This window comes from Gadus morhua, chromosome 15 (genome assembly GCF_902167405.1).
Source record: "Gadus morhua chromosome 15, gadMor3.0, whole genome shotgun sequence".
Classification (NCBI taxonomy): Eukaryota; Metazoa; Chordata; class Actinopteri; order Gadiformes; family Gadidae; genus Gadus; species Gadus morhua.
In genome coordinates, this window is record NC_044062.1 from 14,648,634 (window position 1) to 14,671,589 (window position 22,956).

The following is a 22,956-nucleotide window of genomic DNA, read 5'->3' on the forward strand; positions in this document are numbered from 1 at the left end:
ACGCGACGGGGCGACAAGATCTCATACAAAGTGAACGTAGAGACGCGTATCTGCCAATCAGCGTTCAACAGCGTGGCCACTGAGTGACATGTGTAACGTAACAGCCAACCAGCGTTCAACCGTCAAACTCGGTGCAGTGCAGTCCGGGGTGAACTGCAGCACGGAGGAGAAAGTGATTGTTGCCGTTTGCGACTCCCGGAGCTCTATATATATAATAATATATAATATAATATAATTGTTTATATAATATCACGGCCAAAAGCTCTGTGCGCCTCCTGATGGCTGTAGCGTGGGGAGCTCTCATAGGGATTGGGCTTCTCGGGGTTTGTTTAACGCACAGCGTTCCCTTCTCTCGCTATTTCCGGTGGCTCTCTAAACACACTCACTCCCCCCGCCCATTGCGAGTCCACGAGATTCTCATGGACGCGCGGGTGTGACGTAGTCTGGACTCTGGAAGGCGCGCTGCTGTAGGTGTGTGTACCTCCGACCGGTGAGTGAGAACAGCCAGAGAGAGAAAAAAGGATGGAAACTGAGGATTTGGTTTCGAAAAAGAATAGCACTGGATCCTGCGTCTGGCAGTGTATATATAATAATTATTATTCAAACTGTTAATAAATAATTAATCTAACTTGCTGTGATTTTCCTTTTCTTATGTGCAAGTTCTAAATTGTTCCAATAGAAAGCACTGATGAGTTTAAAAAATATTTTGTTTCATGTAATCTACATGCAGACTTATGTTTCAGTAATACTAGAATTATTACTGACGTAACATTATGCCAGACATGGTTGAATCGAGCATTTATGATGTGCTCTCGAGGAGATTCAAAATATATCGAGATATATATCGTGTATCGAGATATAGTAAAAAAATATCGAGATATTCATTTTGGCCCATATCGCCCAGCCCTACTTGTACCCCAGAGATAACTAGAAAATCAATTTCCTGCAGAAAATGCAGTGAGTGCTGTAGTACAAAGTGAGGCTGAAAATATTTTTTAATACAGCCAAAAGTTCAAAAGTCTAAATGGAGTAAACAATGTAAACATGCACACCATTTAAGAAAATGTAAATGTTTGGAAACAAATAAAGTGACAGCTGAATGAAAAGCGCAAAGCATTACTAAAAATGCAGAAATGTAAAATGAATTGAACTGAAGAATCTGAAATGTCAGATATATTTCCCTGCACTGCTGGTGTGCGCGCGTGCGTGCGTGTCTTTAAGAGAATAGCGAGCCGGTGCGTGATTAAAAGTAGCCCAATAGAGCGGGAAAAACAGCCCTATCTGGCAACACTGCTGAACATCCTCACGCTCCAGCGTCAACGTAAATTAATGAGACCAACTGAAAACGAAGCCGGTATGAAACTAAAACTGTGATTCTGAAGAAAGTTTAAGTGATATCGAAATTCTGTTTAGATATTATTATTAAGTGTGTAGATTTGTTAAATGGTTTGAACAAAGATAAACGATTGAAAATTGATTTAGTTAAGTCTTAAACAGTTCAAGTACCGCCGTCGTCCCGTATACTCCCATGTTTAAAAAAGATAGTATTTAAAAGTAGAATATCTTAAGTATAAAATATTTAAAATATCTCAAAAGAAGCATTCTGAACATTTTACAATTTGAATGCAGTCTCTAGGGGAAAAATTGGGGAAGGAGATCGGTCCCAAAGTTTGTAGAGAATAATAAAGAGGAAATTTAGGAAGAAAGAATAAAACTTATGAAGAACAATAGTTGAGCGCTGCATGCAGCACTCACCTAATTAGATCCTCCCCATGATTTATCAATCATGTACATAACTCTTAAACAAAATATTGAAAGCACCAAAAAGCCTGTGAAACAATGCTGTCATTTTATGCATTTGGTTCCGTGTCAAGTATCAACTGACATGCAGGGATGTGCATGGTTGTGAATGTGGATACAGCAAATGGAAATCCCTTAAACGTTGAAACATGCCAATTAGAGACTGATTAAAACAATTTATCGGTAAAGGAAAGTAATCATTCAGACTCACCTTCACATTATCTAGAATCACCAGGGGTCCATTCACTCCGGAGACCGTAGAGTACGCTGAAACAAAAGGAGTCTGTTTAAGGATTTCATTTCAAAAGGCCAAAGGAAGGCAGCATTTAATGACGAAGGGTGTATCCCCAGTATTCCTCAGGCAGCCCACGGGTTCAAATGACAGCCCTCAAACAACATGGTAATAAGCGGTCTTTGCCAATAGTTGCTGCATTATTAATCGGACACTGACCTTTCCCAGGGATATTTTAATGGCTTAGATGCACTTCCCAGCCCAAATGTCAAAGCAAGGCAAATGTCATGGAAAAATTCATGGCAAGTACCATGAACATTAGGGCCAGGTCTCTGATGGCACCTCCGCAGACAACGATCAACGGTTACAACCCCAGAAGGTGAGTCAAATTAACCTCAAGCCTACCATTAGGTACAAACAAAATGTGTTAAGAGGAAAGATTACACCTTGACACATCTACCTGAAATATATTGCCATGTTAACGTTGCCCTCTTCAACTGAGAGTTTATTTCAAACCATTTCCTTGGAGTGCCACAAAGGGTGACCCCATTTGCAGTCCACCCAGACATAATTTATAAAAACCAAATAATGGTTAGTAACAAATAAAAGGTTTTAGGCTGAAATTCATCATAAAAGGAGAAGTGCATGCCTAGAGGTTGGGTCATCTTTGCAAGTTTTGGTTGCATTCCTTCCTTAAATACTGAAGAAAGTGAGCAGTAGTGTTGTGTTAGCCGGCTATAGCCGGACATCGGCCGATTGCACGCACGCATGGCCGGTATAATAAAATGTAAACGGCCATATAAACGCCGACAGGTGCCGAGAATTGCTAATTTAATAAATGGCATTTATTGAAGCAACTTAGTTTGCATCGTTTGTCGTTTAAATGTGGACTTTTGGTGATTATTAAATTATTAGTGAATAACGTCCGGAAGATATTACAAATGTCCGATATTGCGGAATAGTGTCGGACATTTGTCCGCCCAAGAAAAAGTCTAGCGAGAACCCTGTGAACTTGCACAGGGTTGTGAACTTTAACAAGGTATCACGATACCCTCACGCAAAAAAACAATATGATAAGCTAATTTCTTAGTATCGATACTTTTATAAAAAAGAAAGAATGATTTTATTTAAAAAAAAATAGAAAAATATGAAAGAAAAAAATACTTTGAACGGAAGGACTTGCACATACAAAAGCAGGATCAACTCTGTCATACTCCTTGCACGCAGGGGCTAGTCAGTGGGCGTGCCCATGGACATGCTCCTCAGCTCGCACACAGCAGCAGCAGGCAGTTCACTGAGCGAGTAAGAGTGAGACGCAACGAGATGGCGACAGGTTCGGAAGCGCTTGCCGACAGTTCTCGGCTTGTGGAGAAAAAGACGGGAGAAATTAAATATGGAGTGTATATAACGGATAAGAAGTGTCCATGTAAACGCGGCTTTTGACACTTCTGATCCGATTAGATTTCTAATCAAAACAGATCTATTCCTATCATGCAATCCGAATGTATTGTATACATGGCATTTACAAAAGTGGTAAGCGTACGTCGGTATGTTTCTCACACACAACCGTTATGTTGGTCTGGACTTATATGATATATGTAAGGGATAATGTTGTACAGAACGCCGACAGGGCGAACCGGACCCTGACGGGAAGCGGAGGTGTCTTGCATCGCCCTGAAGGGTATTATTTTCGATAATGACCGGCGACGTTCTATACATTATCCCGCTTATTACACGGCTCGTTGCCAAAACGAAACAATATCTTCAGACGGTGTGTCTTTTTACAATTATCATTCGTAGTGTTGATCAACAGAGAAATAGTCTGCCAAAGACGTTGACGTCGCTTATCAACCGGACACGGTGGTGTTGATAAGTTACCGGACTACTTGCGGAGGGTTAAGAAAGACTTGAATCAAGCAAAAAATCCACTTTCCTTGACAGCGGTCTAGTTCGGTGTGCACAAAAGTACAGACGGAATAATTGCGAACTACTGCAGCTGCTGATGCCATCTCACTAAGTTAAAAAGTAGCCGCACCCACCCCAAACCAATAGGAATAAGTGTATGCATGTCGATTATAGCTGAATACACCACCTCTTCTATTCCGATCAGAGAATTTTATTCCGATTGAGGCGTATCATATGCATTAATACGCCTCAATCGGAATACAATTCTCTGATCTGTGTAATAAATGTATTAACGTAATTTGCTCAGGAAGCAGGAAAGGACCAAGCTGCTGAAAGTTAAACCATAGTGAGGCCGAGCTGGACCATTATTCTATTATTCTCTTTTCCAGATATTCTAGATTTTCACGGTGGTACGAGTTCAGTATCGAGTATCGAGGTATTTTCGGGCAGGTATCGTATCGAAGTCTGCTGAATTTCAGCAAGGTTAATACTGACTCTGAGCACCACATAATTCTCAATTAAGAAGCCTAGGTCTTAACATTATCACTGTGAGACTTTTTAAGACTTTCACATGCACTACGCCTGTGATACAACTACCATGAGTAGATTGACTTGGACAAAAATAATCCTATTACGAAATAGTCACAATGCTTATGGTGACAAGATAATTATTCACTCAGTTCAGATTTTACTTTATTTTTTAAATATGAGCAACAATTTAACATTTACCAATGGTTACATTTTACTGACCATAGCCTAGAAGGTTGAAAATGCTTTTGCACACTGCTATTTGCAATTTTAATAACAAAAACAAACAGTTTGGTACTGGAGGCGATCGACCATCAGTCGGTCTGTCCTGTCTGAGCGCTCTTGGTTGGCATAGTAACCACCTCGTCTTCCGTCCATCATCTTCTTGTGGGGTCTTTATATTTTTTGTGTGACCCGTCAGTCTGGTGGTGGCCGATATCAAAGGGGCGGGGGCCCGGCGAGGCCTTGGTGGGGGGGCCTTCCCCACGTCTTTAATGAGACAGACAAACACACACCTGCATTTCACCCCTTATTAGCAAAATAAAGAGGGGGGCATGCCATTTAAAGTAGGGTAGTGGGAGGTTCATTGTTGTGAATCCGAAAACAGGCGGTAGTAACAGGATAAACACCTATCTGGTTCTCTCCCCCCCGCACGACTAGTGTCCTGCAGCTGGAGGGGATTTCAAGGTTGTACTGTTCAGTCAGCAAGACTAGGCTAATGAGTCATACAACACACACATCCAAACACCTCTTGAATGAGCTCAACATCTATCCTTTCCTTCACTAAAAACAATGAATAAATTATTAGACGCCTTTTGGCCTATAAATACTGTGTTCAGGGAAGTGTACATGACACTACCCAGAACAATGTGAAATATTAATATTATTTGAACCAGCTTTTTTAAAGCCATAAGATGTAATATTTGATTTCTACAAGCATCGTCTCGTACGGTTTTTCGCATAAAAAAAAGAAAGAAAGTGATAGGAGCTAAAACGAGGAGCAGATTTGTGAAGGTTATTTAGGCGGTACGTGAAATAAACACCTGACCATGGCATAAGAATCCAGAGGCCCAAGTTTGAAGTTAAGGTGTGAAAATAAGAGTCCACAACGATCATTTTCCAATGTTGGAAACATTACTAAATGGATTATATGCATCAAGCGTGACCGACGATAGATGACCTACACTATGATGGACATGTTTATCCACATCAAATGACAGCCATTATCAAAACAAATGTATACACCCGATGATTTAACGCACTTAGAAATATATAAAGATTCAGACAATTTGTTGACTCTTTCAAATGCCTTATTTCCCCCTACACTTCCAAATGGTTACCATACAACATGCATAAATGGACTTAATAGCTACACTTACCCAAATAATTGCACATGCATCTTAAAAGACATACATATGACTATTTACTGCACACTAATAATAATGGTGATGATGTCGAAAATTGCAGCCTCCTTATTACGCTGAAGCCACTTAGAAATCCATAAAACCACAGCACTCTAACTGTAGGAGGTCTGGAAATACACTGGTGGCAGTAGTTGAAATAAAGTCAAAAACGTGACTAAGAGGAGCACTAGCATGCTGGTGGACAGGCTACATCAAGGATGTTTCCTTTCCAAGTTCCATGTTCCTATGGCAGATGTTTATTACTTCACGCTAAACATAAAAACATACACACATTTACTGTGCACATGCAATCCAGGATTTCCCCACTAAATCCCATCTTATCCTACACATCAATAAAATAAACATTAAGCTTCTAAACCAGTGAGTTCAACCATGGTCGACCTATTAACCAACGCAAGACTAACTGCCGCTTAAAAGGAAATGCACAGTTACTTTCTCTATTCACCACGCATAGGAAGAAAAAAATAATCAAAAAGAAAATGGGGGATGAAGGGGTGAAAGGGGGAGGGTTATCCCTTATTCCACAAGATAACCAACTTGGTTCTCTTTTCTTTTTACAGTGTGAAGAGGCAACATTTCTCCCATTAGGCTTAAAAAACTTTCTCCGCCCCGCGCGGGCTCCTTGAGCCCAAGTAGCGGGGCGTTCCGTGGGCCAGGCATGCCACGGCCCTGCGGGTCACCGTGCGGGGCCCGCTCAGCTGCCACGGCCCTTTGTGTACCCAGACGTTAATTGGTCCTAATCCGCCACTAGAAGCTGTTTTGGTAGCCTGACCTCGCACCCCGAAGGACACGGCGGTGTGAAATACGAAAGGGGCCATTCAAGTGCCAGGAGAAAAGAGGCACACAGGATTCCAACACAATTCAATCACAGCTGAAAGAGGCGGGCAACCGTGGGGATGTGTGGGCTGGGGATGGGTGGGAAGGGGTTGGTGGGGGTATGGCTCTGCCAGTGTGTGAGCAGTACAAGGCAAAGCAATGACGGTGATGTGTAGTGCGCCAGCTCACGTGGTTTTAAAACAAGCATGCATACGCGACGGTCTCGAAAATGCAAATTCCGCAAAAACATTCAGACGGCTGGAAATATAACTGGAAAAAAAGTCCCTAAAATTAGTCAACAAAACCGATCCAACTTAGTGATGCGTATAATGCATAGAAACTAAGACAGAATTACTAGTGGGAAGAACTTCCCCAAAAACTCCTGACTTGCAACTGACAATTCCAGTGACAGTTCCCCCACCCCCCCTCGTTAATTAGTTGGGTTAGGGTTAACTTGAGGTGGATACATTTTTTTTAAACTTTCAACACCTTACTGGCACATTTCTGACCACTGAAGCCTACACCCCAACACTGGGGTTGACCACGTCTGAATAAGAGACGTCATCCAAGACACAGAATTAGCTCAAGGAACTAAAAGATATCTTGTAATAATTGTATTTTTTGTATAATGTCCTTGGAGCCATGCACAGGTTTTGACCTGTGCTAATATTTTGATAAGCTTGAGAACATAACTCAGCAAAAAGAAAGGGTAAAGAAAAAAATATATAGTATATCTGAAAGAAATAGAAAATAATAGAAACTGAGTGCAAGGTTCAGGCTATGACACTGACAGTTTGTTCGATTTCAATATCCTTACGAAAAGCCCACGAAAACCACTAGACAGCGCTTTAAATACAATGCCTCTTACTTTCTCCGGAAGATAATAAGGCTAATTCTCCCCGTTGTTTCTTGCAGCATCTTAGCATTCCAGAGCTGGAATGCTTTTAAAAGCTACGCAGAAATGGAGGCACTTCAAAAACCAACGCCAAAACAGCTCATCTGGAAACCAACGAAAGGCATCTTACCGCACAGATGAGAAAATGAATAGCAATATGTGAGCGACACATACTCAACAAAGTTAGGCAACCTTCAACAGGATAGACACTGAAACTAAGGTTGCAGAAAAAGCAGGGGGGGGGGGGGAATAGGATCACCAAGGCTAAATGAATTCAAATCATGCCTTTTGGTACAAGGACAGCAACTACTCTATTAGGAGTGTAAAACCAAACAATCCAAAACTATTTTTCAAGCGCTTTTTATTTTTCCATTGTTAGGGAAAATAATTGCCATTTTCCATGATACAAAAGGTCCACAAAAGTGATGGAAATGGATAAAAACGTATATTAGTACTCTCAAGCTCAAGTCCAATCAGGCTGCATAGGACGAGTTCTTCTTGAGACCAAAACCTGTGTCGAGACAGGCAAAAATAATAATAAAGAAAATGAATGCCCTACTTGAAGTGTTCTATTTCAAATGTAAAACATAAACATGCTACATTAACATACGCTTTGCTTGGTTAGAACTACATGAATCTAGTTTTTGTGTCGCACCAATTCGAGGTGGAATTTGCACTTTGTATGCTTTGGGCTTTAGTGACGCGGGCTTAAACCAGGCACGATCAACTATGTAAATGGTTAGATAGTAGAATAAACAAGGTACGGAGGACATTGACAAGGGAACTAGCACCTCTTCTCAGTGGAGAAGAACCTTGCCCCATCAACTACCTCTGAAATGTTACCAATGTTAACCAAAAGCCCTGCGTAGTGCTAGGCCAGATGGCAATGATTAGGATTCATACACAGCATAACAAATAAATCATACTGTTTGGTACCAAAGGAGAGAGGGGTCGAATATCATTGGCTAAAATTTCCACCAATGGGTTATAAATTATTCCTGTGTTTTGAAACCAGCCAAGCTGTCAATATCTTCTTTACTAATAGAAAGATCTTTCTTGATAAACAATTCTATCGTTTAAGTACCAACTTCACCTGTGATGAGGATAACGCTTTGTTGAAAAGGATTATGTGGTTAAGTGTGTTGGACGTTTGAGGGCCAGGGACAATTTTCAATAAATGTTGCATTTTATTCTACAAAACAGTGCTTTCACATTACTAAGAGCCCCCAAATGTTTCTAGAAGTACCAATACTCAAAAAGAGAATCAACTGTTCTTTCCATGTTCCAAAATTACAAAACTGCACTTGGAAAGACAGGACATTTCTAGTCGGACAAGCGTGAACTGGTTAGGGGGAAGATGATAAGAGTAGTAATCATCAATATGGCTGCTAAAATACAAAGTGTTTCTCCCCTAGAACACTCTGTAACAACGCTAGAGGGAATAGACTTACAATGAATGGTATAGATAAATGTATGGCACTCGCTTGGATTGGTTTCCCCTTACGCAAAAACAACATTAGTGTCACATCTTCTGCTCTGCGTTTTCATCTTCTTTCACGAGGAGAATGACAACCGCCCACATGGGCCGGTTTCCACCGCTGACAAGCTAGCTGCTTAGCACTCATTAGAATGTAGATTATAGAAGTGTTCAGAAACCATTTGATAGAAAAGACTTTGCCGGTGACAGACGAGACATTGGTTTATTGTGACTACATCATTACTGCTAATTAATTCTTCACGCAGAGGCACGCCGCCTTGCTCCGTGTCTTTTCACATCTCCAAATGACAGAATGTAACACTAAAACAATAGAAGCCCATTTCCTAGGCTAATAGCCTTTGTAGCATCTGACATCCTAGAGACAAAGGGCTCTTAATGTGAAATGACTTATGCCGATAAGGCTTTTATTTGTTTATTTCTAATCCTCTAAACCTCCAAAGAGGCTACTGACACATACTTCTTCTTATAGAACTCCTCTTCCAGTCCAGCAGACCATATTGAACTAACAATTATGTCTCTTAAAGGGCGATGACTGAATAAAGCCAACAATTTATACTATCCATATTAACATTAATAAGTGGATGTGTTCAGTAGTTCTTAGTGCATAAAAATGCTATTTAATAATTAACCACGTCAATCGACACATTTGGTTTACTCCTGCCACTTATTATTCAGATGTTTATTCATTTTTCCCGTCATTAAATAATGTTAACGTGAAGAGCCAGTATGTTCACCAAAAATGTAAATGAATACATGACAAGGTTATTTGTTTTTAATGTATAAGCAAGTTGGTATAGCCTCACATTAAGGCTAGGCATGGCCATTTAAATGCCATACATTCATTAATTTAGACTACAAAACTGAACATCACAATAATCCACATTCTTTATTTCATCACTAGCTAATATTTTTTAAGCAATAATATTACATTGTCCACCATTCATAGAAAATCCGGAAAAAAATAATCCAGCCAAGGCCAAATTATTCTAAAACCTTGCAAAACAATGAACCAAAAGAAAAGGGGGCGCAAAATAAAAACATACATAAACCAAATGTCCATTGAACACACACCGACAGCATCTTCAAATGACTGCCTCATCATCTGGATGTAGTGGCACCGCACGATGGCTGTTTAAAGGAAATGACCGGCATTCTGCCATACGAAATTAGAACACCAAAAATGTTTGTTGAAGGCATTTTAGGCCGGAGGAGGAGCTGCTGCTGCTGATGGCGGTAGTAGTAGAGGTGGGTGTTGGGGGGCTGGGGGGTGGGGATTCTGCATACACCATCTTCACAGCTTAGCTCCGAGATGGCAGCAGCACCATTAAGTCATTTTGGAGCCTACACTTTGCTAAAAGGCTTTTAGTCTATGTTCGCAGAGGGGTTGAACAAGGAACAGGCCAAATATCAACCAGACGTGCGGATACATGGGCAAAGTGCCAACCGACGAGTATGAAAGATAATCTGTGTATATATAGAAATACGCGCACGGAGGGAACATTTAGAAAATGGATGTAATGGAAGCAATAAAGTCACAGAGGCAAGGTTAAGACGAAAACACCAAGAAAAGAGAAATGAAAAAAGTCGCCACGGTTGAAACTTTTAAAAGTCGTGCTTGTGTGGGTGAGCAGCAGAAAGGTTGGAGGCTATTTTAAATGATTAATGCTAACCTTTCATCTAATGGCAGCGTACATCAAATATTCTGCACGATCAACACTGTAGATAACACAAGACCCAGTCACCACCAAAGCCAAGAACATCAGGTCACATGATGGGTTTTCAGCAGTTGTACCCGAGATTTTGTGAATAAGGCCAGTTTACTTTAAATGACATCGGCTATCAGCTACAGAAGTAGCCAGGATAGCGGATATTAAACATGTTTAATATAAGTTAGATAGGCTAACTATGGAGATTTTTCACACATTTGACTGCAATAGTGAAATTGCTTGAAAGGTTGTCTGGTTTAATGCTAAGCAATAGGCCTGTTATTTACAGGACAGGAAGAATACAAACAAATTTATAAGATAAATGTAATTCAGATGACATAATTTGCAAATTAAATATCCATGTTTAGCGGTAATATTCAAACTATCATTTACATGCAATTAATGTATGCTACTTAAGCTTTAAATTACTCTGCTGAACGCTGCTTAAAATGGTTCAATATAGTAGGCAACTTATATTAAAATTACCAAAATTGGTCCAATACAGTAGTTGAGAAAATTATTGTATCTTGAAAGTTAAATTACTGTTAAAAGCTAACCATGTTAGAAAGAGCCTGAAATAGCTTTTTTTTGTGTGTCACAACTAGACAGGTCTTGTGCCTCTCACGTGATGTGGTCACATGATTAGCGCAGCCCCACCACACCCCCTATAGCGTTTTAAAAAAATACTGCAATAATGCTTTTTCGGTCAATCATACAGACAGACAGTGCAGCTTATGCGATCAGAACCATGGTCAAATAATAAACGGTTGTGGATGTGTCACTTAATCCTGGTGATGTGCAATAGATAAGACGACACCATTTAAGTCCGAGTCATACCAGCTGGCACACACCTTCATCATCATCATCATCATGAATAACGATATCAGCGCGTTCTTCTCAATACTGAATGAAACGTAGCAGCAATGTGCAAGCTTAATATCAAAACACACTGCATCGTGTCTGCAGATTGCGTTGAGCTAAAGCCGATCCAAGGCCGACTGGCAGCTACTAGCATACTCAGATGAATGACTCGCATGTTGCAAAATCATAAAACAAGATGCAGGATTAAAACCTTAGAACACTGATGTATTGACTTTCACTGAGGCTCTACACATCCAATGCACTCCTGGATCGTCGATGTATTTATAATGACACAAAGTCTATCTGCAAACGTCAGCACGGCTAGTCTGGATTAGCTTCTTAGCCTGGGAGCTAGCAGTAACGTTACATACTCAGCCTGGGCTGTGAGATGTAGTTTCTGGTCACAGCCTGGGTGTGCTCCCTGGCAGCCGCAGCCGTGCTGTTGAAATCCATCCCCCGGTTCGCCGCCAACGTTGCCATAGCCGGAGAGTGTGTAGGTAAAGCGGAAAGCAGCAGACAAGAAGCACGCGTAATTGTATTAATAATATCGGTGTTGTCGCGACGAAGGCTGAGGTGAGCTAGTCATATGACATTGGGGGAACCGGAAGTAGCAGAGAGACGCAGATCAAAACGCGCATGTGCAGATTTCAAGTTATTTTCTTCTACTGCATATTTAATACACCTGTAGTCTTTTTCGTGTCTCATATGTTAAGAGTTTTTGCACTTCAAAAGCATGCACCCTGGAAAATATAAAATAAATAATGAAAAAAAATAGGCATTGGCAATTGGTCATATTAAACTGTATTGTCACTATAATGGAAAAAATATATATTCTGATCTAAATTCAAATGTATTTATCGATGAAAACTCAATGGACACACACACTCACACAAATAAACAAACACACACACACACACACACACACACACACACACACACACACACACACACACACAAACATTATACACACACAAATGCACACTCATGGGTGCATGCACACAATTGCCAGAGTGCATTGTTGATTGACAGTGTAAAGTGTGATTGCAGACATTTTCCTCTTAAAAACACTGGCGCTATTTTCTTCCAACTCTGATCCACTCTGATCCAGTGCAAGATGTCAAAAGCAAAGTTACAAGGATGAAATGTGAAATTACACTTTTTTCCATCCTACACACATCCCAGTTCTTACATATAAACAGAGGTACATACAGACGGACTGACTATATACATACATCAATTATGTTTGCATTTATGATAGATACATACATACATACATACATACATACATACATACATACATACATACATACATACATACATACATACATACATACATACATGCATGCATGCATGCATGCATGCATACATACATACATACATACATACATACATACATACATACATACATACATACATACATACATACATACATACATACGCACACACATACACACACACATACACAAACACACACACCCACACACACCCACACACACACACAAACACACACACACACACACACACACACACACACACACACATACACACACACACACACACACACACACACACACACACACACACACACACACACACACACACACACACATAAATACAGACAGACATACATAAATATATACATACATACACATACATGTCCACAGGCATTACTGTGGCAAATGTAAAATAAATGTTGAAAGGATGCCTGCAAACAACGGCAAATGTATGCACCTGAAGGGCCAGTGCTTTTTGGAGGAGCGACCTTGTTTCATAAATATATCACCTGTTTTCCATCAAGGGTCTCTTTGACATATGATTATCAAGAAATACCAGTTCCCATCCCAGCTGTTGAACTATCCTCATCACACATTACAGCAGGTTCATTTTTTTCAGTTCTAAAATATTTTTCGGAAGTATTCAACTATTGAATATTCATCTGAATAAGATTTGAGGACAGACGCGCTTCTCCTTTAATTAAGTATTTTTTATTAAGTATTCCATTATTGAGTATCCCAATAAAAAATGATCTCACGGATTTTCGTTAAGCCAATAGCAATGCAATGGCTGAAGAGCTGGGTTCATTCTGATATTAGCCAAGGCTGGACTCCGGATCCTACTGGACTACTACCTGTGTGTTTAATCAGACACTACGGACTGCGGGACCAAGACTAGGGTTCATTCTTAATGCGAATGACACCTAAAGCTGAATACACAGGTTGACTACTTCCTAAAGGCCAATATTCACTATATCCCTACGCCTCCACTCCATTACCAAAAAGACATCAAACCTAAACACACAACAATTTGAACCACATCTAGTGCCGTGGGCCATGAGGATGTTGAAGTGAAGTAAACCAATGGGCTCTGTACTTTTATAAAGTAACTCAACATTAGGGATGTTCTACATCAACTAATTTAGTGTTAAATATTGTCGAATGGTTCACAAATCCTTTGAGCTACTTTAATACTTCAATGTATGTAATATTAAGTTGCTACTTCTGTATTTAATGAGTAGAGGAGAGGCGTGTAGAAGAGAGGAGAGGAAAGGAAAGGAGAGGAGATAAGAGGGGAATAGAGGAAAGGAGATGAAGTGAGGACAGTAGGAGTTGAAAGTAAAATAAGGGAGGAGGGAAGAGGAAAATAGAGTGGACTAGAGGAAAGCAGAGGAAATAAAAGGAAAGGAGAGGAGGAAGGGAAATGAAAGGAGAGAGGATGTATGAGAGGATTGGGGAGGATAAGGTTTGTAAAGTCAATTTTTTTCTGAGCAAGTTCCTCATCTGATCTTTTTGTCACTTACTGTTAAATGCTTTTGGTGTTTTGCCACATGGTGGTTACTTTGATTTTATAATGAGAATTATGTTCAGACAAAGACTTACAGTGCGTTGTGTTTCCAGCTGAAGTGATTATGTATGACTGTCACCACATAAACCGACTCTGGGCTCCGGAATATACAAACCCACCGGGTGCTGCACGGGACGGAACGCGTCCTTTCACCTACTTCCTGAATCCTTGGCTTCGATGCCAGATTGGTCGGTGGTCTGAAACTGTGGCAGGATATGCACGCAACCTACCGACTACACCGTCTTACAATGGCATAACCTAGCAAACAGAAAAAAACGCTCTTGATCTTCTTTTAAGTGGTCAACCATTTGTTGTTTTTTCAGGGAGATCCCTGCTTCAGATGGAGTCTCTTTATACCAAGATCAAGGTGCTGAAGTGCGAACGACTGCTCGGGTGTCATAGGCTACTTACTGTGACAGACTGAATCTTGTCTGTGAACAGTCTGAAGTCAAATTAAAACGTACGCACTGATTACAATAGTAAACACGATGATAATAGTAAAAAAATAAATAATAATAATAGCAGTAAGAACACAGCTAGATCAATGCTAGAACTACACCTAACACGAATAATAATTATTGTTAATAATCACAGTCATTATAGCCTCTATAGGCCTATAAGCATTATTATTGTCGTTACGATTTTAATGCATCATTAGTCATTAATACGCAACCCTGGGAGCGCTGTAAAGACAAATTAAATGTTTCCATGCCCTTCATTTTCTGAGCCATCCACCAGCTATTCATCCCTGCTTTATGTGATATTTGAGCTAACGTTTATTCACACTTTACATCCATTCTGTCGATACCGTTTCCATCACTCTCATGGCCATCGAGGGCAGGAGGAGCTGTGTTGCCAATTAAAAGTTGTTTTCTCTTTCTTTCTCGTTTCATCCATAAGAAGCTGATTGATGTCCCATTATTACCTATACTTGTATTCCATTGAACTTTAAACCTTGAGTGAGTTTCTTTTCATTTGTGTCTTTATATCAAAATCATAAATTTATCAGATCGTCAATTCCACCCCCCCCCCCCCCCCCCCCCCTGCAATTTATAAGAACAGAAACTAAAAACCCATTTGATTATTTAAATGCATTTAAATTCACGTTGGAAAATGCATTAAAATGCAAGCTAATATGTCCAGTATCTCTCAAATCCACCATTCACCAACGTAACCCTTTTTGAATCGATTCTACTTGGATGAAGGAACGAATTGCCAAATCCACAATGTTGACGTTGCACGCCTCTATCGGGGGATAATTAACCTGGAAACTAAATAATGGTAATTACGCAGAAAGTGTTGATATTCATAGAAAACACTTTAAGCCATTGTGTGCAGTAGGTGTAATGATTTTATCATAAAATGATCAATATAGAGACATGTAAGTAATAAAAGGAAAAACACAGACACGTTCATGGCTTTGTCTGTTGCCATATACATCATATATATGCACATTTGTACCGCACTTTCCACAAATTCAACGTATGTCACAACCACAGCACCCAAGAGCTCGGATTGGCTCGTCACTCTTTCAATACATTCATACATTCATTCGTTATTTACCAGATATACTAATAATCTATTTAATTACATAACTGAATAATTTACAATAAAATAACAAATTTAAGGTACATTTCTCATTTTTAGTTATTTTATACGACAATAATTCCATTAAGTCTCTTCATGCGTCTGTCTTTAAATCTCTCGCTGGGTAGAAGGGTTAAGACGTTGTCCTAAATTAGCAATCAGGTATTAAAGCTTCTTATCTTCATCCTGATGCTCTTTGAATCCAACCCCTCTGTAGCGTTCAAAACCCGCGAGGAGTAAAAACTGTACAGACAAAACCAATTCAACTCACTCTGGTATCAAAATCCACAGACAAAAACAGTCAAATACTGCATCTTTAAAGACATGAGTGTCAACAAATTCAAGACTGCCAAGAAAAAAAAAAATATCTCTGGGGAAATCATCACCAAGCCATTTAGAAAACAACAAACACTGAACAATCAAACCATTATTTACTGCATGACATCAATTGTGTTGTGCGGTCGTGTTCTGCAGTCGAGCTCCTGGTCCACTGCGGAGGGACATCTGCTCCTAGAGGAAATGCATTCACAGCTTGTTAAGCTTGGGGCTCCCTGAGCCTCGCAGCCTTCCCTCTCTGTGAATACAGAGGGGTGTCCGTGGTGGAGGAACACGGGCTGTCCGCCAGGCCGAGACCGCAGCTTTCTTTTCAGACTTTCGGGTGAAGCGCGGTAACCCAACGCTACCAAACACAAGCGAGTTGTAAAACAGAAAATGGTCAGAAAAAGACCCCATCGTTCCTCTTACCCTCCACTTCAGTCCTAAGCTGCACTTCGAAGCTCTGTGTGGTGACGAGACACCTCGTCTCCTCCTTACAATTGTATTTTGGTTGTTTTCTTTCAGCGGGGAAAACTAAGAGAGGAGCTGGGTCTTACCTTCAACCGTCTTTCTAACCATTTGTACAAATTGTCCTTTGCCGGGTAAAGATATGTGTGCAAAACCTTTTTTGTGTGTCAGACTGGACGGGGCTGGATGGTTTTCTCCTTCATGGACGTGCTGCCAGATGTGCAGGGGGATTACACTAAGACGCTACAGACCAACCACAGGCAGAAGGAGAACCAAAGGAACTACAGCATCGCAAACCAAACACCAGAGAACCTTCTGCAGGGGAGGGAGGGAGGGGAACCAAACAAACATACTAAACAAAAACTCCACCCAAACAACCCAAACACGAGGTCCATGTCCGCTGCACGGATCATTCCAGGAGCTTCTTGTCCAAGGCCTCCTTGCCATTGGTCCGCGAGTACGGCTCGAACGCCGACGAGCTCAGGTAGCGCGCCGACAGTTCCTGCAGGTTTCCCGCCAGCGAGCCGGCCATGGCGAGCGGGCTGCCGGCGATGCGTCCGGCCACGCCTCCCAGCAGCGAGGGCATGGGGAAGCTGAAGAGCCCGTGTGTGGACGCGCCCCCCCCACCGCCGCCCCCCACCACCGTACCCGAGCTGCTGACCACGGGCAACGGGGGGCTCCCGCCGGCGGCCCGCGCGCTCCCACCGCCTCCTCCCAGGCCTCCTCCACCCCCGCCCAGGAGGCCCCCGTTGCCGCTGAGGGAGGGGCCCCTGAGCGCCGCCCCCAGGGAACCTCCGCCGCCGCCGCCGGGGCCTCCGCAGTGGGGCATCAGGCCCGGGAGCCCCGGGGGGGTGAGCAGCCGGCCGTGCTCCAGCAGCCGCAGCACGCTGCAGGTGGCGGCTGTCTCCGACACCACCGACCGCAGCTCTGAGTCCTTGCCCTGGTCCTTCTTCTGCTTGGTGCGCCGGTTCTGGAACCATACCTTCACCTTGAGGGGAAACATGAGGAAGGCACACGACTTAGACCAGAGAGGCGCACGCAACATTATCATTTAAAATGGATTGGATTGGATCTATTGTGCTTCAATTTCGATTTTCCTTGTATTTTGATATTAGTAGCAACTATTTTGCCATCTTTTATGCATGAACTTTTGTACTTGTATGTTTGAATGAATGAATGATAACTATTATCAACGCCCACATATCTTTTTGTGCAGGGACACGAAAATACGTAAAAATAAGTAAATAAGTCATTACGAGATTAACGATATCAAGGTATTTTGGTTCAATTATTATCATGATTTTATTAGAGGAACATCTTCAAAGCTCTTAGATGCTTGGACAGAAACTGTTAGGTTCACTTCCAAATGGATTATGCAACCCTGTTTCCGGATATTTATTGTGAGCAAGAGGAACCGCATGCAGGCACAAAAACAAACACACACACACACACACAAAAAACACACACACCCACACACAGGTAATGATAACAGACCTTGATTGAAACAAAAAGGTTAGAGCTCTCTGTGAAACTACTTCTCACAGCTTTTTGACAACAACCAACCCACACACACACACACAGACACACACACGCACAAACACACACAGTACAAACAATATTTAAACAGTAGAGTAGAGAACCATTTCTCATTGATCTTACAAAAACGATTAGTCACCAGTCGAACAATCCAAAGCTGCTTGGTCGATAAACTCATTTGTGTTTCTTTAAACGTCACCTCGTTGTCATTTCAGAAATTCCATAAACAAGCCCTGCTTATTTATACAATTCCACAGCCGCGTGAATAGGTGGCGCAAAAAAAAAAAGATCTCCTGCAATCAAATCTGATTGGCTGAATCAGGCCCATAATTACAGTGCATGCACCAATCACCAACAATCCCACCGCCCCGCACCGGACACCTTTATCCAATCATATACATTTAGATTTAAATCTTGTCATTACAACCGCATGCTTAATTCTCCAACAACAACAGGTTGATTCAAGCGTTTTCTTCCACCTGTCTGGCCAGCCCCAACATTGCTGGGAGGCAACGGGGTGAATCATGGGGTGAATTCTTCCTGCAAAGGAAGAATTCCCCCCCACCCCCTCTCTCCATTTTAGAGGTCGACTGATGGTTGTGGGGGGGGGGGGGGGGGGGGAGTAGGGCCAGTTGTGGAGACACAGATTACGAGGTTTACATACTTGAGCAAATGGAAGTCATCTCTTAATGTAAGCCAGCGTGAGGGCCCCGGAACAAGATGTTAATTTCACCAATGTGTCCTTAAGAACCACTTCAGCCCCAATGGCAGTCACACATTGCAGGAAAATCCAAACACCATTGTCTCGTCTAAAGGGTGGCAAAAGACAGGCTCAGGGGTTTTCTATGCTTTTCATAAAAATCTAAATCACCGCTATTGTGAATTAATTTAATTGTTTCTAATGTGTGTTGTGAAAGGAAATACTGGCAGCCATTAAGGTGTTCATGTTATAAAAACGATGCTTCAATCAAGCAAATGCAGCATTCAAGCAAGATTTGGAAGAAGATGTATTTAACACATATTCGCTTCCACACACCATTAACAGCTGAACAAATATCCTTCAGAATAAAATTGCTTTGGATTTATTTTCAGAGCCCAAAAAAGGGTTTTGCTCAGTGGTCTTTGTAATGGATTTTGAAAGCACACAAAATAGTTCATAATCTGTATGTGAAAAGGTCTATGTTTTGCTGTTAACGCAAGCAGCTGATCGGAGAAGGACAGACTGAACCAGGCAGCTCAACATGGGCCACAGCCCTCCCTAAGGAAACCTAGCTGGGCTTTCTTATGACAAAAGACACACGGGAGAACCAGGGATCTGATCCGTGTTGACATGGATTCATGTTGGAGAGGCCATCGGCCATTAATCAATTGAACCCAGATGTTGAAACAATGTCTTCTCAATACCGCAGCCCAACCACGCAGGCTAACGCAGTGTGTGTGTGTGTGTGTGTGTGTGTGTGTGTGTGTGTGTGTGTGTGTGTGTGTGTGTGTGTGTGTGTGTGTGTGTGTGTGTGTGTGTGTGTGTGTGTGTGTCACTCTGTGTGTTTTTGTGTGTTTCACAGGCTAACGCAGTGTGTGTCTGTGTCTGTGTGTGTGTGTGTGTGTGTGTGTGTGTTTGTGCGTGTGTGAGTGAGTGAGTGTGTGTCTCAGTGTGTGTCTCACTCTGTGTGTTTTTGTGTGTTTCACAGAGTGAACACACTGTTCACCCTCGAAGGTCGTGTCGTGTGACCTTCTAGTGACAGTGATGTGGCCGCTACACATGATTAGTATGATTAGCAATAATAATACCTTCATAATTCGCACTATTATGAGGTGAGTAAAAGTGTCTATGGATCATAAGGCTAATGAGCAGAGATAATTTGCTCAGTCTTCTTAAACTGCCTGGGGCTCGTATTTAAGTAAATATATATATATATATTCAAATAGATTTAAATAGATCTGTAATACTAGAAAGCCGAACTCTTCCTCCCACAAACATGTATACATATATACATATATATACACATACACAAATGTGATTTTAATTTATTTATACATATATTAGTATTTTCAGTTAAATATTCTATATAACATATTCTATATTTATGTTTATGAAATAATTAAGTATCTCTCTATCTATCTATAAGATTTCCTGAGTCTATTGTTGTGACTTTACATCAAGGGGTTTGGCTGGCAGGAAGGAGATGTCAGCTCCCCCCCCCCCTCCCTCCCTCCCTCCCTCCCACTCTCTTTCTCTCTCTCTCTCTCTCTCTCTCTCTCCTCTCTCTCTCTCCTCTCTCTCTCTCCTCTCCCTCTCTCTCTCTCTCTGTGTGGGCTGTGTGTGATTCACAACCAGGGGTACAGGTTCCAGGGGGTACTTGTTATGATTTTTTAAAATAATCACAATGTAAAATATTTAGATTTATAGAATCTGTGATTTAAATGTTGATTGTGGCTGTCCAATATAACTCATCTTATTTGATTTCAAATACCTCTGGGTCATGACAATATAATTAATGATACTAGTATAATATTAGTTCCTAGGCCGCAACACTATTAATAATGAAGCATAATATTGGTTTCTATGCCATTAAAGTATTAAGAATTATGCTAAATTAGGATATTATGTTATTAGTTCCTTTGTCACTACAGTATTAACCATGATGCTAAATGTTAATAGCATAATATGAAGTTCAAAAAATGTCATAATTTGTGGCTCGATTATGGTTGATGAGGGGGCCCTGAGCCATACTGGTTTGGGTGTGTGTCTCCTACAGGGACCTAAACACAGTGTTATCTTGTTGGTCAGCGGCCCTACCTGGGTCTCAGACAGGTTGAGCTGGCGGGCCAGCTCGGTACGCTCGCGGCCCACCACGTACTGGCACCGCTGGAACTCCATCTCCAGACGGTAGAGCTGCTCCGCCGTGAAGGAGGTACGCGTGCGCTTGGGCCGGTCCAGGTCCAGACCTTTGGGCAGGATGATCTCCCTGATGGAGCCCTTTGCATCTGCAGAGGCAGGGAGAGAGGGAGAGAGGGAGAGAAAGAGAGAGAGAGATGTGAGTTATGATGGAACAGAGCATGGTAGAAGGTGGTTCAAAGTAAAGCAATTTGTATCGTATTGGATGTGTTTACAGCTAGATAGTCAGTTCAACAATTCCGAATTGTAATTATTGTATTCTAAAGTTACATATATAATATTGTTATTGTTGCTGCTTCTTAATATTATTGCTGATATATATTTTTTTATTATTGTTAGTGTCGGAATTTCTCACAATATTTAATAAAGATTCATTATCATATCACATATTATATTTGAAGTACACAATATTAATTGTAATTGTTATTTGGATATTTTGTCATTATTTGTGGAAAATTCATAGTTCCCACATTCAATAGTGGTCAAAATCTATAGCAAATTATTAACAATTATTTCACCAATAATAATGACGAAAGCTGCCCAATAGTTTTTACATAGAGATGAATATATATTAGAAGAATGAAGGTAAATGGGAAAGTATACAATAAAGAGACCATAAATATTTCTCCACCAAAAATAAAGGTTTTGTGTTTCTGTATCGAAAAAAAATTATAGAATGTCGATTGATTATTAATAAATGCATAGCACTATACAGTTATTATTATATATTTTTTTTAAATGACTCGATTATACCAAACGGAAAAAGACAATACGCTAAAACAACAAAACATGATTGGTCATGCTCTTCTTTATACATAAATAATAAACTTGAAGATTTTGTATTCCATCGGTCTGGTTGCTGCATCAATATAATATTGATATAATTGTATTGCCCATCACATTTAATGAAGATAATTTAACTAAATATACATCAATGATAATATTTACATCATAATTTATGTAGAAGCTGATGAAACTGAAAATCGATTTTATTAATTTATATAATCGATAACTTATGTATAAAATAAAACCAAATACTTTTCTTTACTTCTGATAGTTTATGTAGTAACTCCTTGGAATATAATTTATTTAATCACAATCACATACTTGCATTTTGAAATGTAGCAGACAAACCATTGAAAGTAATACTAAAACATATTATATTACCGTAGTCCGTAGTAGCCAACTTAAAGCTAACATTTCCCAAATAAAAAGCAGAACCTTCAAAAACCCTATTCTAGTCAATTCTAGTTAAAATACTTTTGAATATTTCATAGATTAAAATGACCAAAACCTTCAGGCCAACAACAACTAATTTCCTATTTAACAATAACAATTTATTCAAACTTTTAGATTGATGAAAGATTCAATAACTTTTTGAACCATCACTAAATGCAGAATGTGTTAAACAAGACAATAACACACAAATTTGTTGAAAATAACTCATGCATCAAAAGTATAATTTCTTCCTTATGAACTTTAGCATGAGAGGAAAAACAAAAGAATAAACTACTTTATCATAAAAAGCAACTTTGATGCAAAAACGAAATCTCTTGCCAAAACTAAGTGTTTGGTTCTGCACAAATTCCAAGGGCAAAAAATAAAACTAATATTTCAATCATTTAATACATTAGTCTCCAACCCGGTC

The 22,956-nt window shown here is 40.5% G+C and overlaps 2 protein-coding genes across 3 annotated transcripts in view; both read right to left on the reverse strand.

Annotated features, from left to right (window-relative positions):
* The window catches only part of atp6v1ba (ATPase, H+ transporting, lysosomal, V1 subunit B, member a), a 28,459-nt gene extending 16,163 nt beyond the window's left edge, over positions 1–12,296 (reverse strand). The window contains exons 1-2 of one of the 2 annotated variants that reach the window (XM_030378964.1): positions 12,037–12,296; positions 2,012–2,067 (exon numbers count right to left, since the gene is read on the reverse strand). In XM_030378964.1, coding sequence (XP_030234824.1) covers positions 2,012–2,067; positions 12,037–12,145 — 165 coding nt within the window. In that variant the 5' untranslated portion in view covers positions 12,146–12,296. Of the gene's footprint in view, positions 1–2,011; positions 2,068–7,573; positions 7,647–12,036 lie in introns of those variants that run through there. The other variant, XM_030378965.1, reaches the window with a different exon arrangement.
* Positions 12,297–15,846: 3,550 nt separating this feature from the next.
* Positions 15,847–22,956, reverse strand: part of vax1 (ventral anterior homeobox 1) — an 8,203-nt gene continuing 1,093 nt past the window's right edge. Inside the window, exons 2-3 of the mRNA XM_030378966.1 lie at positions 21,210–21,397; positions 15,847–17,864 (exon numbers count right to left, since the gene is read on the reverse strand). Coding sequence (XP_030234826.1) covers positions 17,286–17,864; positions 21,210–21,397 — 767 coding nt within the window. The 3' untranslated portion in view covers positions 15,847–17,285. The remainder of the gene's footprint in view (positions 17,865–21,209; positions 21,398–22,956) is intronic.